This window comes from Raphanus sativus, chromosome 4 (genome assembly GCF_000801105.2).
Source record: "Raphanus sativus cultivar WK10039 chromosome 4, ASM80110v3, whole genome shotgun sequence".
In the NCBI taxonomy this organism is placed as follows: Eukaryota; Viridiplantae; Streptophyta; class Magnoliopsida; order Brassicales; family Brassicaceae; genus Raphanus; species Raphanus sativus.
The window spans coordinates 6,631,863-6,649,811 of record NC_079514.1 but is presented as its reverse complement, the minus strand read 5'-3'; the positions used below and the strand labels follow the sequence as shown (position 1 = coordinate 6,649,811).

General features: G+C 34.1%; 2 protein-coding genes across 2 annotated transcripts; one reads left to right on the top strand and one right to left on the bottom strand.

Annotated features, from left to right (window-relative positions):
• Window positions 1-1,270: 1,270 nt before the first annotated feature.
• LOC108855315 (ABC transporter E family member 2) lies at window positions 1,271-5,128 on the top strand. The gene is made up of 13 exons (XM_018629100.2): window positions 1,271-1,426; window positions 1,887-2,000; window positions 2,183-2,268; window positions 2,350-2,447; window positions 2,541-2,658; window positions 2,750-2,839; window positions 2,937-3,241; window positions 3,320-3,515; window positions 3,590-3,775; window positions 3,861-4,130; window positions 4,217-4,462; window positions 4,557-4,693; window positions 4,800-5,128. Exons 2-12 carry the CDS (start codon window positions 1,898-1,900, stop codon window positions 4,674-4,676), a joined length of 1,818 nt encoding a protein of 605 aa, XP_018484602.1. The 5' UTR covers window positions 1,271-1,426; window positions 1,887-1,897; the 3' UTR covers window positions 4,677-4,693; window positions 4,800-5,128.
• On the bottom strand, window positions 4,927-8,112 carry LOC108855313 (pentatricopeptide repeat-containing protein At4g19220, mitochondrial). The gene has a single exon (XM_018629099.2). The coding sequence runs from the start codon at window positions 8,095-8,097 to the stop codon at window positions 5,212-5,214; it is 2,886 nt and encodes a 961-aa protein (XP_018484601.1). The 5' UTR covers window positions 8,098-8,112; the 3' UTR covers window positions 4,927-5,211.
• Between the last annotated feature and the right edge of the window lie 9,837 nt (window positions 8,113-17,949).

Genomic DNA, 17,949 nt, shown 5'->3' with positions numbered 1-17,949 from the left:
TGCCACCCACATCAATGATGCTGTTACTCTCCATGCTTTCAATCACTAGGGAGATGATTAAACTTCTGAGCAGAAGAAGCTGAACCAGGTAGACTAGAACCAGAACCATACACTTTTTGTTGTCAGCTCGAGGTAAAACAGTTCCATGACTTGTCCCTATCTCGGTTTTGTTGACTTGACGACCACCATTCACATCAGTCCTACACTACCCATGTTGCTCAAAACTAGTATTTGGATTTGGGTTATTACCAGAATCTCCTCCATGCTGATCATTATTAGGCTTTCGTGCACAGTACTGTTCCTTATAATCACCCTCCAATTGCGCAATAACAACAATCCTAGAGTCAAATAATAAAAAAAAAACAGAATTGTTATCACACAGATCCTTAAAAACCTTATTACAACACAGACATAATTAACATAACGGTTTATAAACGTTTCGAAATTAACGATATGTCACAACTTGCTGAGCGGTGAACAACTTCAATCGCAGAGCCGGCTTCTTCATTCTAAGCAATTCAAAAGTTGTGATTTTGTTGATTGTTGGTGAAAAAGGTTAAAAGGCTATTTTTTATGGATGAGAAGATAGTGGAATTGATGTTGGACTTAATTTTAGTGGTTGATCTTAGGGTCTTCAAGGTAGGTAGGTCACTTCTTTCGTTCCATGTGACTTTGTCTATCTTTTGGTTATGAGTAAAGATCATAACCGCACGGATCCATTTACGCCCCCGCTCCTAGATGGACACTAGGGACGACACCTCCCTAGATCCATTTTGTCCGCATGTTACATTTTTGCCGAGCAAGAATGGCTTCTTCAGGAGGATCGAACCCGTGTGATAGGAAGAGAAGTCTTGGAGAGACGCTGAATATGCCTCAAACCATTCTTACGTCCAGCGTTACCAAAACTGACGGAATCTGGCGCTAGCTGAGGTCCCTACATCGGAAGATGATGAGCCAGGAGGCATATATATGGAACAGAAGAAGGCTGTGTACCAGCTCCAAAACGATTCGAAGCAGCAGTGAATAGTTGAGTGATCCTACCAAAAAAAAAACCATGTCTCTTGCCTATCAATCTGCTGCACCACAATAAGACCTTCACAATAATGACTATACACTCTTGACAAAAGAAGTTAATGACAACACATGTCAACAACACAAAAGTGAAAAAAATATATATATTTGCAATGTTAGGCCCATAATTTGACCGACCCAAGCCCAATAAAAAGCAAATCGGTTCAAACAAACCTGTCGGAAACAGATAATCCAGAGAAACCCTAACATTAGCTTTACTTGTCACTTGGACAAAGAAAGCATAACTCTCCCAGGTGCGTGCGTGTGCTCTCGGCTGGTTCCTTAAAAGAATCGGCACGCGCTTATTCATCTCCATCTCCCTCGAAGCTCAATCTGAACCGCTCAATTATCTCAGGTCCCTTTCTCGCCGTTGAATCTGATTGATTTCATATTACAGATGATCGACATAGATTTTGGGTGGGGTTTTCGATGTTTGGTTCTCTATTAAGTCTTACATCTGGATTTGTGTCTAAAGCGTTGATCTTTCTTCAAAAGAACTTGTGATTACGTAAAAAACATTTTTATAGATTTGGTCTTTTTATAACCCTTTTGTCTTTTGATACTTGGGAAAGTGTCAACCTTTGTAGCTGATTGAGTGATCAAATCTTTCTTCTTAGCTCTGATTGTAAGTGGGTTTCCTTTGATTTTTCTTTTCTTCTGCCTATGCGATGCTCCCTAATAGTTGGTTATCAAGTTGGTGTTCATGTTCGTGCCACAATAAATATATTCTCAACATAAGTTTTGTTCTGCTATCAGATTGTGTATATATATGTCGAATCTTCATCAGGATTGAAGTATTTGTTTTTTTTTTTTAGGTCTTTGAGAGATGGCAGATCGATTGACACGTATTGCTATTGTCAGTTCAGACCGTTGCAAGCCAAAGAAATGTCGCCAAGAGTGTAAGAAGAGCTGTCCTGTGGTTAAGACAGGTTATTTTTTTCTCTTAATTCTTATGGATTTTTCTTTTGCTGTACTGTGATTCATTGGTTGTGTTATCACTCATTGCATCTGCCTAGTTACTTTGTAGTGGTTAGGTTACGTGTGTATCGATTAGTTTGTAACTTTATACTACTGATTTGATGTTCTTTGTGGTCACTTATGTCTATCTTAGGAAAACTTTGCATTGAGGTGACTGTTGGTTCCAAGCTTGCTTTCATCTCGGAGGAGTTGTGCATCGGTTGTGGTATTTGTGTGAAGGTATATATATGTCTGCATACCTCTTTACATGTAGCCATAACTGGGACGCTAAAATAGATTTATGTTGTTGTACAATTGCAGAAATGCCCATTTGAAGCTATTCAGATTATCAATCTTCCCAGAGACTTAGAGAAAGACACGACCCATCGCTATGGGGCTAACACTTTCAAGTTGCACAGGTTTGCTTATCTATTACTATTTGTTCCTTTGAAAAAAAACTGATACTCCTCTTTTAGTTTTAAGACATTGTAAAACGCTGTCTTTACTTCCAGGCTCCCAGTTCCAAGGCCAGGGCAGGTCCTAGGGTTGGTTGGGACTAATGGTATTGGAAAATCAACCGCCCTCAAAATCTTGGCGGGGAAGCTCAAACCAAATTTGGGCCGTTTCACTGTAATAATCTCTCCTCAGTTTCTGAAATTTTTTGTCTGAAAGTTTCATTTCTGGACTAGTTGATTTAATATTAGTCTTCCTTCTTGTGCAGAATCCTCCAGACTGGCAAGAGATCTTGACTCACTTCCGTGGGTCAGAACTTCAAAACTACTTCACCCGTATTCTAGAAGATAATCTAAAGGTATAATGTAAAAATTGAAACCTCTTAACATTTGTTTTTTCAGAGGGGGCCTTGGTTTCATTTCATGACACAAACCGTGATTTCGTGTCCACGACAGGCCATTATAAAGCCTCAGTATGTCGACCACATCCCGAAAGCTGTTCGAGGCAACGTTGGGGAGGTCCTTGACCAGAAGGACGAGAGAGATAAGAAGGCGGAGCTCTGTGCTGATCTGGAGCTGAACCAGGTCATTGACCGTGATGTTGAGAATTTATCTGGTGGTGAGCTGCAGAGGTTTGCTATCGCTGTTGTGGCCATACAAAACGCTGAGATATACATGTTTGATGAGCCATCTAGTTATCTTGATGTTAAGCAAAGACTCAAAGCTGCTCAAGTCGTCCGTTCCCTCCTTAGGCCTAATAGGTTTCGATTTTTATCCATCTTTCTGATTATTTTGGATATAAAATAAAGCTACTTACAGTTGTTTTCCTTTCTCCTCAGTTACGTCATTGTGGTGGAGCATGATCTTAGTGTTCTTGACTACTTGTCGGATTTCATTTGCTGTCTGTATGGGAAACCAGGAGCCTACGGTGTCGTGACTCTCCCCTTCTCTGTTAGAGAAGGAATCAACATTTTCTTGGCTGGATTTGTTCCCACAGAAAATTTACGTTTTAGAGATGAATCACTGACCTTCAAAGTAAACTTCTTTTGATGGTACTTCACAAAGGTAATCAATAGCGTGTCCTTAATGGTTTCTTCTTTGGTTGGAAGGTTGCTGAGACTCCACAAGAAAGTGCTGAGGAAATACAGTCGTACGCTAGGTACAAGTACCCAACCATGACCAAAACTCAAGGAAACTTCAGGTTGAAAGTGACGGAAGGTGAATTCACCGACTCTCAGATTATTGTGATGCTTGGGGAGAACGGTACAGGGAAGACTACATTTATCCGGATGCTGGTATTCTCGTCTTCCTTTATATCCTCTCTCTCTTGGTCAGCAAGTGCTGGACTCCTGAGCTTGTATTATTGGTAAATTTTTGCAGGCGGGTTTGTTGAAACCAGACGAGACAGAAGAATCAGACATAGAGATACCAGAGTTTAATGTTTCGTACAAGCCACAAAAGATCAGCCCGAGGTTTCAAAATTCTGTTAGGCATTTGCTACATCAAAAGATTCGGGATTCTTACATGCATCCTCAGTTTGTGTCGGACGTGATGAAACCGCTTCAGATTGAGCAGTTGATGGATCAGGAAGTTGTCAATCTCTCAGGAGGAGAGCTGCAGAGGGTTGCACTAGCTCTGTGCCTCGGAAAAGTGAGTGTTTTTTTGTTAGAAGTCTATAGAAACTTAGCTGGTTTTCTTTGTCTTAGTGATCTCATGCATACACAAACTTTGTGCAGCCTGCAGATATATACCTGATTGATGAGCCAAGTGCATACCTCGATTCAGAGCAACGTATTGTGGCTTCTAAAGTGATTAAGCGATTCATTCTCCATGCAAAGAAAACTGCATTTATAGTGGAGCATGACTTTATAATGGCTACCTATCTAGCAGACCGGGTCATTGTCTATGAAGGACAACCATCCATTGATTGTATTGCAAATTGTCCTCAATCACTACTCAGTGGAATGAATCTCTTCCTCTCTGTAAGTCTTCCTATACTCCTCTTAGTTGTACACCGCAGGGGCAAGAAAAAAAAGTAACCTAATATTTGGTGCTAATGATTTCTATTTCTTGCAGCATCTGAACATCACCTTCAGACGGGATCCCACCAATTTCAGACCAAGAATCAACAAATTAGAGTCGACTAAAGATAGGGAGCAAAAGTCTGCTGGCTCATACTACTACTTGGACGATTAAGACAACTATACCATGAGGTTCTTGATCTCTAAAATCCTATGTTGTTTTTTCCTCAATCCCTCATCATTTGATGAAAGCCAATATCTGAAATGGTTGTTCTCTATGTCATTTATTGATTCACAGAACATAGAGCATGATCTGGATAAAACATTGTCTGAATTCAACGGTCTTTCGCTCTGAGGAAGTTGATATGTGAGCTTGCAACCATCTTTTTTCCTGAGGTCCTAAGGAGATGTTTCTCTTCTCAAGCTTTTGATTGTTTGTTCTCAGTTTTGATTCTCACATTTTCCATTGCCATCTTCCTCTTCCAACCTTTTGCTGAATACTTAGCAAGGTTTTCTATTAACTGAACAGTAAAACTCTCTGAATCGTTTGAACTTTTTTTGGCATTTGTACTTCTTTACTGTAATGTTATTATTTGGATTTTACAAAGAATGTACTGTCTATTACTATTTTATCTACTTTTCACCCAATGGCTTTTCACACAGCCTAAACTAATCACTGCTTTGTAATGAAAATCTCAAGAAACACTATCCTACAATCCTACGCTAACGTCAATACTACTGTAACCAGGAAGCTTCTTTAATGCTTTATCCTCCACTGTCTTCCGTAGCCGCACAGCTTCTTCCCAGCCTCCCAATCCAACGTATGTATTCGACAATGAGATATAGTAAGATGCATTGTCTGGTTCCATTTCAAACAAAACTTCTGCAGCTTCTTTCCCCAGCTCTGTATCTCCATGATAGTTGCAAGCACTCAACAAAGCTCCCCATACACCTGCTTTCTGTGGCTCTCCGATTCCTTTGATGAACTCATAAGCTTCTCTCAGCTTCCCTGCCCTACCAAGCATGTCAACAACGCAAACCCGATGCTCTGTGACTGGTTTCACCCCGAATTTATCCTCCATCTGGTTGTAATATTTTAGGCCTTCTTCTAAAAAACCTGAGTGGCTGCAAGCTGACAGTAGACTGATGAAAGTGCTCTTGTTTGGTTCCATCCCTGAGACACTCATTTCACTGAAAAGTTCCATTGCCTTCTCTCCCTTTCCATGGAATCCATATGCACAAATAAGTGAGTTCCAAGCAGCAATTGATCTAACTCCTGAGTTTCTAAACACCTTCACGCCCGTTTCTAGCCTCCCGCAGCTACTGTACATGTCCACAAGCGCGGCACTGATGAAAGGGTTAGCTTGAAATCCACGGCGGATGAGGTAACAATGTGCCTGCACACCATAGCCTGTAGACCAGAGCTGCGCTGAAGCTGAGAGAAGGCCAACGAATGTGATCTCGTTCGGCTCTACCTCGAGTTTTCTAAATAGCTGAACAGCTTCGGTTCCAGCCTTATTCTGAGACAAAGCTGAGATGACACAGTTCCAGGAACATAAGTTAGGGTCAGAGATCAAGCCAAAGACCTTCACTGCACTATCGATGTCTTTACATCTACCATACATGGTGATCAACGTGTTCTGCAATTGGGTCTCAGACTCTATCAAAGTCTTGATAGCTAGTCCATGAAAACATCTTCCTTCTGAGACCAGTCCGAGGTTTCCACATGCCGAGATTGTCCCCAGAAGAGTAATCATGTCATGGCTAACTTTCCCTTCATGACTCATTGCTTGAAACGCTCTTAGTGATTCTAAATAGTGACCATTCGATGCACAACCATAGATAACAGAGTTCCAAGATGCAAGATCCCTTGTTTCGGATATTGTCTCTAACAGCAAAAATGCTGAAGTTAGGTCCCTGCAGCCGATGTACATGTTTATAACTGAGTTAGCTGAGAGGATATTATTCCCAAATCCTAGCTTTAGCTGCCAACAATGTACTGATTTGCCAAATATGAGAGAATCAGATGAACAACACGACGGAAGAATTGCCAACACGGTTGACAAGCTAAACTTTGAACGAGAATACTCACTGACAACTTCCTTGAACAGACTCTTAGCTTCTCGAGTAAACCCATTTTGCACAAAAGCAGATATCATCGAGTTCCACGAAACCAAGTCTCGGTCAGTTGTTATCTTAAACAACAAATCAGCCTGCTTTGTTAAGCCACACTTACCGTACATATCAATAAGGCTGTTAACTACCACTAATGCTCTAGACTGCATCTCCCTGCCAAGAGTGTAACCATGAATTGCTCTTCCCTCTAGTGACAGACACCTATCACCACAAATGGAAGTTACTGTAACCACCGTGGCAATATCAGGCTGAATCCTATTCAACGATTGCATTTCCTTAAACACACCAAATGCTTCTTGAAACATCCCGTTTGAAGCAAAACCATTAAGGATAGCATTCCAGGAAATCACATCCTTGCATAATAAGTTTTCAAACACGGTTTCTGCAGAATCTATGTCCCCGCATTTTGCGTACATCGAAATGATCGAGTTGGCAACAGAGACATAAGCTTCTGGCACATAACCTGATCTAATAACCAGCCCGTGGAAGGATTCACCTAAAGAGATCTCTTCAAGAGAAGCACAAGATGAGATAACACTCGAAAACGTCACATTATCAGCTTCTTGTCCTGAAACACACATCGACTTGAAATACTTCAACGATTTCCAGTATTGCCCACTTGCAAGACACTTTGTCACGATTGTGTTCCAAGAAACAATGTCTCGTTGTTCCATACGCGTGAACACACACTCCGCAGAGCTCAAATCCTCGCCTTGGGCATAAAGATTCATCAACGCATTGCATAAGTTAGAATCAGATACCAAGCCAGCCTCTATTGCCAAACAATGAACCACTGGACACACTTTCGAAAGGCTTAAACTTGACAACGCCGACAGTGCAAGTAACAGCGTCGTCGAGTCAAACTCAGTCCCTTTCTGAATCATCTCAACGAAAACTCCAAGAGCTACCGTGGAACGACCGTTTCGGTTCAGAGCAGTGATCACACTGTTCCAAGCAATCACATCTTTCACTTTCAGCTCACTAAACAGACCCAACGAAGACGCAAAGTCCCCTGCTTTACCGTAAAGCGTCAGGAGCTGTGAAGAGGCATGCAAATCTTGAAGAAACCCACTCTTCAGAGCGAAACAGTGGATGCTCCTCGGAGTCTCTGCCTCCGCTCTCACCATGGAGGATCTAAGTAAATCTCGAATGAACATAAAGCTCGACTCCACCGTCTTATTATCTCGGTTAGGCATTTCGTCGAACACTTTACGGTCAATAAGAGTATCTTGAGACGAAACAGCCGAAGTGAAGTAGTGTCGATCATGTTGTTCTTTTCTGATGTGAAAATGGGAAGAAAAGTAACCGGGAATCAAATTCCGGAGAGCTAATGAGCGGCTAAAGGAGCAGATTATGTGACCGGAGCAATAAAGTCTCAGCCTTTCCGGTGAAATTGTAGATTTTCTTACCATTATCCAACACCGGGTCATGTCAGGTTTCCCGGCGGCGGCAAAAACCATTTAAATTTTTTAATTGGGCCTTTACTGGGCCTTATGTCATTGAGCCTTATTCTTAAATTGTTTTCTTATATCGTTCATTTATGCATGTCTATTGGTCTTTGCTTTGGGTAGTAGTTATTCCTTTGGGACATGAATGCGCATGTTATTCCTTTCAGCCCATTTGTTTATAAAAATAAATAAGAATTCTTTATTTTTCAAAACTAATTTAATACTGTATTGATGTTAGAAGACAATCATACAAACCAGTAATTTTATTTGTCAGATTTTATGTTTGAATCAAGCGTGTTCGCACTACATTGGTTGAGCCATCTAAAAATGACGTCTAGTAAATTTTGTTTTTGGTAAAATACGCCTAATTTTGTTTACACTAAGCTAAAAGTTTTATATAACTTTTTTTCAGTTAGTTCCATAATTAATGGAAAATCGTATTGTTTGAAATTCGAAAATTACATGGGATGATATATAAGCATTGATATATCTTTTTATAAAAATAAAAAATAAACATTGATATTTACAATTTAGCAAAAAAGAAAATTAATAAATTCTTAACAAAACAACTGCACTAGAAGAGCTTCTTCAGTATTCTATAATTTCAACTAATATAAATAGCATAAAAGTTACATGTATTAAGAAAATCATTAAAAAGAAAATAAACAAAGTAATAATTACATTTGGTTGTGGCATGAGTTTGACAAAAGACAAGTTGGAAATTTGTTTTAAGTACAATCAAACATGGGCTCTTCAACATATGATCCTCGGGGATTAAACTAATGTCTCCAAAACCACAATGGTTTACTTTAATAGTTTATCAACCTAATTAATAATAGTCTTCCAGATCCGTACTGTACTCCTTAACCCACCCGAAAGGACAAGACTTGGGTTCACCCCTATGGTGAATCTTTAAATTCACCATCTTCATAATAACCAATCAAATTGCCAACTAGATTAATAATAAAAAAATTAAAAAATCTTAGACTCTAAACCCAAACCATAAACCCTAAACCCAAACCGTAGACTCTAAACCCAAACCCTAGACTATAACCCAAACCATGAACTCTAAATCCAAACTTTAATTCTTAACCTTAAATTTCAAAAGAACAACATCAATATTAATCTAAAATATTTAGGGTATAGGGTTTGGGTTTTGTATTTATGTTTTGGGTTTAGAGTCTAGGATTTGGGTTTAGGGTATAGGTTTGGGTTTAGAGTTCAGGTTTTTGGGTTTATGATTTATGGTTTGGGTTTAGGGTATAGAGTTTGGGTTTATAATTTAGAATTTAGAATTTAGAATTTGGATTTAGGGTATAGAGTTTGAGTTTATGGATTAGATAGTGACATTAGCATTATTAAAATTGACACTATTTTTTTTTTTGGTTTTGAAAAAATTATTTAATATTTTTTAATTATTAATCTAGTTGATATTGTGGTTGGTTACTAAGGAGGTGGTGAATTTAAAGATTCACCATAGGGGGTGAACCCAAGTCTTGTCCCACCCGAAAGCATTGCATATTATGTTTCGTGTCCCCGAAAGCATTGCCTGTACTATTTTTTCATTATTGTATATTTGTATTGACCATATTTCCGGGTAAGTCGATATTATTTACCTCTTCTTTATAGACCACATTAATAAATCTTGTTTAAATTGCATTAATTGCGGTTAACAAACTATACTACGTACATATGTTTGTTAATGCGCACATTGACTTTCTATTTGACTTTGAGACGGTGTACGTGTGTGACGTACACCTGCTTTCATGCTCTGGTGCTCATCAAACTAAACCCAACCACGTGGCTTCTGCATTTATTAGTATTATTGGTCAATACATTAATATTAAGCTTGTATCAAAGTCAAAAGAATATTTTTCTTGTTTTTGTCCAAAAGAAACAGTTTATCAGTATAATGAATCATGACGATCGAGTTGTTATAGTATTGAGTTCCGCAATAATACATATGTTGAGTTTTAGCATTCAGCTTATTTGACCAAAAACAAAAAAGCATTCAGCTTATTATAATAAGAATTAATATATCGTGATTGAGTTATGTGCAATAATTAGATTATGCGTTGACATAATAAAATGTTGAGTAATGACTATACTTTCTAAATAACTACGTGTTCCTATGATCATAAACATTTTTTAGAAAAAAGATTATAGGAGCTAGTGCAATTAAATTGCAATAACAGGATGCAATTGACAAGTTACATACGTTTTAATTTATTTAACTATTGATACTGGGTCAACCAATATTGGCTAAATACTTTTTTGGTAAAATATAGGCTAAATACTTATAATCACAAAGTTAGTTAAATCAGATTTGCTAATTGCATAAAGTCCGATATCATTTAACTTAGCATTATACGCTTTGGTAAGAAGATTAAACTTCAAAAAACAAACACATTGATTATTTCAAAATATGAGAGCTGCTTATACATGTAGTGGCTTTTTCTATAATTGCTGTCTCATAACATTTTAATTTCGTATATTTGTAAAACCAACAATTGTTATGAAATGAATGATTTAATGGAAAACGAACAGGTTATATCCATTATTAATGTACGTATATACATGATTATGAACTGTCATTTTGTCATATACTCCCTCTGTTTCTGTTTCTTAAAGAGTGTCGTTGTGACATTTTTCACACAGATTAAGAAAGTTGTTGAAATATATGTAAGTTGTAATTAATTATACCTCTTTGACCAATAGTATTTTAGATAAATAAAAATTATTTATAAAATTAATGCAGTTTGCAATTAATTTTCAGCTGAAAGTTAGTATAATTTACATTGAAATTGTAAAGTAACACTCTTTGTGTAACAAGAAAATGAGCTCAAAGTGACACTTATTATGAAACAGAGGGAGTATAATACGCATGCATCCTAATGCAAACTTCATTAAATAAAACTCGCCAATAAGAACCATAAAATGACAAAAAGGATCGGCATTTGAGCATAAGAATATTGAAATGCAAATTATATAAATTATATATATATTCCAGCATATTTAAATAGATAAATATATTGGTGCGACAACTCGCACCTTACGAGTAAAAGAGAAAACTATCCATAGTTTCGATAGATACCGCTTAGTGAAGCCCATTGTTCTCTCTATTTCTTACGTCTCTACGTTTGTTTCAGAATTACTCTTCAAATTTTTTTGTGTTATGGGGCGTAATACTTTTTGTTGTGTTTTTTTTTTATTAATCTAGGGATATCCCGGACCTATGGAAAGACCCAAACTAATCTCCAATAGAAGGTACAGCTCACGGATAGACTATTTTTTTGGGTATGTAAATGGATCCTAAAGCATCGATGCATATCCGTGTCGGTGTCCAAAAATCATGATTAGTTCTCTATTTTTTGTTGTGTTTTCTCAACGATTTATGTCTTCCTTATTATTCCCTCTGTTTTTTAAAGATCCATGTTCTAGGAAAAAAAATTGTTTTAAAAAGATACATTTTTTTACTTTTTCAATGTATTACTTAATGAAAATCTGTTAATTTCAAGAAAAATAATTGTATTTATTGATTTTTTATTGGTTAAAAATTATGGAAAATTGTTATTCACAAAAATCAGTGCATTTTTAATGTGATTTCTTAATATATGTGAAAAGTCTAGAATATGTATCTTTAAAAAACAGAGGGAGTATTAGTTTATTTGTAGAAAAGTGTCTATATACATTTCGTGTATTTAGATATTTTGGATGACAAGTAAAATAAATGGTCGGTAAATTAATTTCAAGTTGACTTCTCAGCCCGGTATAAAGAAATACGTAAATGTTTGTGGGGTTCCTCAAAGTTTAAGAGACATGGGAAAATTGATTTTGGACACCAAAATTTAAACTTATGGATATAGTTATAGACTATATACACATTCAGACACAAGTTTTCCTTTTCACATAAATGTGGTTTTCACATTATCCATACGAATGAAGACAATATTTTTTACATAAATGTGGTTTTCACATCATTCAATATTTGTTAAATATTTTAGTCTAAACGGAGAAATTATAACTTCTTAGTAGGACTTTTTTCATTGGTTTATTAAAACGATAGCGTTGAGAAACCAAACCCGTTCTTCTCCATTCACAAACCTCCATGTACGTAAATCTAAGTAAAGAAAATCATTTCGGGCACGTATGTAAGAAAATTATTATTATTTTTTCAAATGTAGTCCCTGGAGCATATATGTAGTCAAAATTCAAAAGAGGAGATATATACGAGCATTATAGAAAATGTGAATATTTTCAAATTTCAAATACAAATGTGACACGTGCATTTTCTAATTGGTCAAGTTTTGTGAACTATATGTAAATATTCTTTAGCCACAATCGACGTTTTGGTCATAAGTGGAAAACTACAGAAGCTGGCATTTATTCAGGCCATTTTGATTCTATACCACTTCTAAATATATATATATTTCTACAAATTTAAAGAGTTTCAAGACGCTAAAACAAGGGCCTGATCGAATTCTATATATATATATATATATCTAAATTGATACAAAATCTTAGCTCCCTTTATGTAGACCCTGAAAATCAAATACTACTAGGATTTAGTTACACTTTACCCCACCTGTGTGTTGCTTCCAACGAAAACTAAATTTACCATATTTATCAGTGACATGTGTTCTTGTGGATCCAAGTAAAATTAATTTGATATAGCCACGAATATGAAGTTACGGATTTCGTTCCCGAACTTTTTGTTCTGGTATTAGGAAGAAAAAAAATGTTAGATTTTATAATTTTTATTTTTTATTTTTATCATGAATTATCTCATTTAATTCATGATCTTGATGATCTGAATTTTAAATTAAAATTCATATAATAAATAAATTGACCTAAGATAATTCATTAAATATCCGAACATACCATAAACTGAATTGAATGAACTATTTTATTTTGACACCTCTACACTGTCTACGGCCTTCCCTTTTCTATACTAATTTCTCTTTAGTTCTTCTTTTTTTCTAAATTGAGTTTTTAATCATTTTGACAACATATAGTTTCTAAATTTGTATGCTAATGCTAATCTCTGTCATGTCATGAAATTAAAACGAAAAGTTGTAAAGCTTATATTTTTATTGTCTTTATAGAATGTCAACAAGTTAGATATTAGGTTATACTATAATAATACAAGTTGCAAGCTTGGTTTAGACAATCTAACTCATCATTGTCACGTCCATTTTTTGGTTTTGTAATTACTGAGACATGATACCGTGTGGGGGCATATAAAGAAACAAATACAAAACAACAGTACTTATAACTGTCTTTATTAAAGGAATCAATACTTCTAAATGTCTTTACGAGCGACAGTAATTTGGTACTTGGTAGGGTTTCTCTAATTCTTATCTACTTGATGTACGTAAAACAAAATGGGAGTTTTTTTTTTGTAAAGAGGCTTTCAAATTAAATAGCAGGAGAATAAAAAAAGTTTACAAAATTGAAGTTTTAATTTACCTTTAATGGTTTTATTAAAGAAAGTCAAGTGTGGTCAAAAATTACGTTTCAGCGAAGAATTTTCCAAAGACTTGATATTGACTAATCGGTTTACCACGGGTCCACGGCCACGTTTCTTTATAACAAACATTCAAACATTAGACGAAAACCAAAATTCTTTCAATTCTTTCAGTTCATTCAATATTTTTCTAAAAGTTTTATTGTTTGTAGTCTCGAAAAGATAATATTTACTTCATATCCAAAATAAGAGATACGATTCTATATATAGATACGATTTATTGAATATGTATCCGTATGATGATATGAATATGACTTATCGGACCCATATTTTGAGCAAGAGGCTATGAACATAGGCACATAGCCAACTCGTGTACAGGAAAACAATTACAACACATAACGTTAAAACTTTTTTTTTTTTGACAAAAACGTTAAAACTTAAAACCAATGATTTTATCTTTTGAATTTATTGAACTCTACGTACGGTGAGAAATTCCAAATTAATTGGGAGGCTCGAATATAATGTCATCTCAGTTATGATATTGGTACGACGGTCGATATAACATATCAATCTCAATTATTGTGACATTAAATTCTCTCTAGCCATAATGCTCTTCGTCGACATTCATATTTCGTTCTTTCAAAAAGAAAAAAAAGACATTCGTATTTAAACTCGAAGAAAAGAGTACTTTTGTCATATATTACATCTATGATAGATGCAAGCATCTGTCGACATGTGCATATACGTATGTTTTGTAGAATGTGAATTTTCATATGTAATAATGTATATCAAATTTGAAACACAAGAATAAATGTTATAGTCGAGTAATTTCGTCATGTTGATCGATATCAGAAATTGAACGATGTAAGACCATGATCAATTGAACTTGTTAGAGAGGGTATATTAGAGCAATCCCACTGGGGATATTTAGTTTAGAGATTCTAAAAATACATACACATAAATGTACTTTTAGAACATCTATGCTAGGTACCCAATAAAATTGCTCTTAGTGTAATTAAGAATAAAAAAATAGTTTTAACTAAGAAACACTGAAAATGTATCGTAAATAAAAGATATAAGATATAGTTTTTAGCAGAAAAATGTCAAATCATGTTCTAAGAACTTCATTAGGGTTTCTTCCATTAATCATACTCTAAGGACACTTAAGAGAGAATTTATATGGCACTGAAAGAAAAATCTTAAACAAGTAACCATGTGTCTAAAATCCTATTGGTTGTTGCAGTCCCTGCTCAGTATCCTACGAATTATGAAGACGAGAGAAAATGACCCAAGTTAGTTAAATCTAGTGGTGAAATTTTCATACTCGCTAGAGAGATCCTGTTTTTAAAAATTTCTGCACGTATATATATTCATGGTTATGTGAATTAAGAATGTCTTCCACTCGGATATCAATATATTTTCTTGTTGGGATGTATATAGTATATAGTAATTTAAAATCATATATAATATAAAAGAGAAGGAAAAAAAAGAATTCCGTTCTTTCTTTAATTCGTCAACAATTTTTTGGCATTATGGAACAACGTAGATGTAACTATTGGCCTATTGCATGGATTGTTGAATATCGTGGACCTAGGTTATATGATTAACCCATTACTAATTAAATGCCTCCTAACCAGAGAACTATATTGCCAAAGAGGCGCACGAAAAAGCATATTTTAATAGATTTAAGTCCATTATATATTTTAATAGATTTAAGTCCATTACTAATTAATATTATTTGTAAGTAACTTTAACAATCATAAATTCAATCTATTAATAGATTTAAGTCCATTATATACTTCAAAATAAAGGAAAAAAGTATATACACTAAAATTGTAACAATATTTGATCATTACAAAATATTTTTACCAAAATAATAATAATTACAAAGCCTATAAATTAAAATACATAATATAAAAACAAAACATTTACTTTATATGTTAAATTAAATAGTTGATTCAGTTTATGTACTATTATAAAATATATGATAAGTTTAATCAATTTTTCTTTTGGTTTAGGTTGGCGGGTTAATGACGAATTTTGAGGTTTTGTCGAGTTTTTAAATGATAAATCAATACTATTAAAACATGAACATGACCTATCGATATAGATGTGTTCTAACTATTTTAATACAATTATTAAAACCTCTTATTAATCATTTAAAAGAAATATTACAATGAAAAACATGAATATGACTAAAACACAAATATAAAAACTAAATTTCTTAAAAATATAAAATAGAAAATATACCCGTCCTTTTAGTTAAAAACTAAATTTAAGAACGGATCAAAATCTAGTTACTAATTAAATGCCTCCTAACCAGAGAAATATATTGCCAAAAGAGGCACACGAAAAAGCATATTTTAATTTTGTTCGAGCTTCCAATTATTTGTTAAAGTTTGGTTATACCAATATTACAACAAGGACAACTTAAAAAATTACTCTTATGTATAATTATTTGAGGGCGGCAGTTAAAAGTAACAAGCAATAGAGTGACATATTTTAATTAAAAATTACGGAGATTATTTAAAAATTACGGAGAAAATAAAAAGCGATTGCAGACAAAAGAAAAACCAATAAGACAATGGATTAGGCATCAATTATATCGGTGATGTCATGATAATCCATCCCCAAAATTTGGATTCAATGTATAAAACTGTCAGGTTAGATAATGTATATTTAGTAGAATTTTTTTAGAATATTTTTATAAAGTAAAGCACGGATAAAAATACGTGTCTACAATTTTAAATACTTAGTGTCTTATATATCTACAATTTTTAAATACTTTTTAGTTTTTAATTTTTGATAATTATAAGTTTTTTATTAATTTTATACAATTTAATTTAATATATTAGACTAAAAGAAATAGATAAAAAATTATTTTATCTTAAATTTATGTTTAGTTAAATCAATTTATATTAAAATATTAGTAAAAATAATAAATTCTACAATATTTCTAGATTTTTATTTTTTAAATATACTGTAAATTAAAAAAATAGTTTTATTGCACATGGTAAAGGAAAACAACTAGAGTCATTGTTTCCTAAATAAGCAACTATTATTAATATTATTAGAAGTGTTTATTTAATAATTAGTGACATGTTAAAATTATGGAAAATTATAAATCATTATCTAAATCCTAAAAGTTGAATATAAAACATGATTCAGCCTAAAATATATAGAAAACAATACAAATCAGCAAAATCAATTCTTAATAATAGTATAAAAATCTGTTTGTATGATAAAATACAAATTTATAATTGATTTTTATATGTATATATACAAATAAACCTTGTTGGTGTCTTGTGTAGTATCCGTTAGTGGCTGAATATACGTTGGCAGAAAATGAGACTTAATTGAAATATCTCCGATGGTTTGTTTTACTTTTATTTTGGTCAAATGGTTTTTGTTAATATTTACTTTTTTATGAATTTAGTATTTAGATGCCTCCAAAGGAATTTCCGACTAACATCTAAAAACTGTTCATCGGAAATCTGGTTTTTTGTCCGCCAGAAAGTTCAACAAAAGCATTCAAAAAGACTGGTAATCACTCTATATTAATCCACTATAGCCGAGACCCGAATTTAAGTGGCGGAACTCACATACCACTAAACTACAAGACCCATTTATCTTATTATTTACGTTAAACAAAATAAAAGTCTAAAATAGAGAAAATATTTTTTTTTTGTAACTGATAGAGAAAAGATATATTCCAAAGTTTGTTTTAAAATAATAGTTCTAGTGATGATCATTTTAATTTTCTAATTCAGTCTGGTTTCCTATAACTATAAGCCACCTCATCTTCGATCATTTTGGCTCTAAGGAAAACACCGGACCTTGTATAATTTTTTTTCTTTTTTTTTTGTTTCCAAAAATTGTATAGTTTTTCTTCTAATGCATATATATGGCAACCCATAATATATATTTTTTGAAACATTTGGAAAACCTTATGTACAAAAATATATTATCATGTAACAATCGATGTGAATAGACCCAGTCTCACTTTTTTTTTTACCCAGTCTCACTTTTGCTTGTCGCTTTAAGGTAATGCTACGATTTTGCAGCTTGCACATTACACCCGGACACGAGTCCTCCTAAATTGTTGTTTTTTATCTTAGAAAATATTTTATAACAGTCTTTCCGGAGCTGTAACCACAAAAGAATGAGCTTCCATGATAATGCCATTATTTATAAAGAGATCAGTAAAAAAACCATTAATATATATCTGTGAATCTGCAGTCGAAATATAGTGACATGTGGTCGAATCAGATCATATCTTTTTATTATATAGATTCATGTCATCATCACACGATACTTTTACAAAAAGTATTTAGTTGGAGAAAATAGCTATACGATGGACCATTTGTGATTTAAAATGGTTATATTACCCCCCGGCT

Coding starts and splice junctions, on each gene's coding strand:
- LOC108855315 (XM_018629100.2), top strand. CDS start 1,898: ATGGCAGATCGATTGACACGTATTGCTATTGTCAGTTCAGACCGTTGC. Junction 2,269..2,349: donor GTTGTGGTATTTGTGTGAAG/GTATATATATGT, acceptor GTACAATTGCAG/AAATGCCCATTTGAAGCTAT. Junction 3,242..3,319: donor TCCCTCCTTAGGCCTAATAG/GTTTCGATTTTT, acceptor CTTTCTCCTCAG/TTACGTCATTGTGGTGGAGC.
- LOC108855313 (XM_018629099.2), bottom strand. CDS start 8,097: ATGGTTTTTGCCGCCGCCGGGAAACCTGACATGACCCGGTGTTGGATA.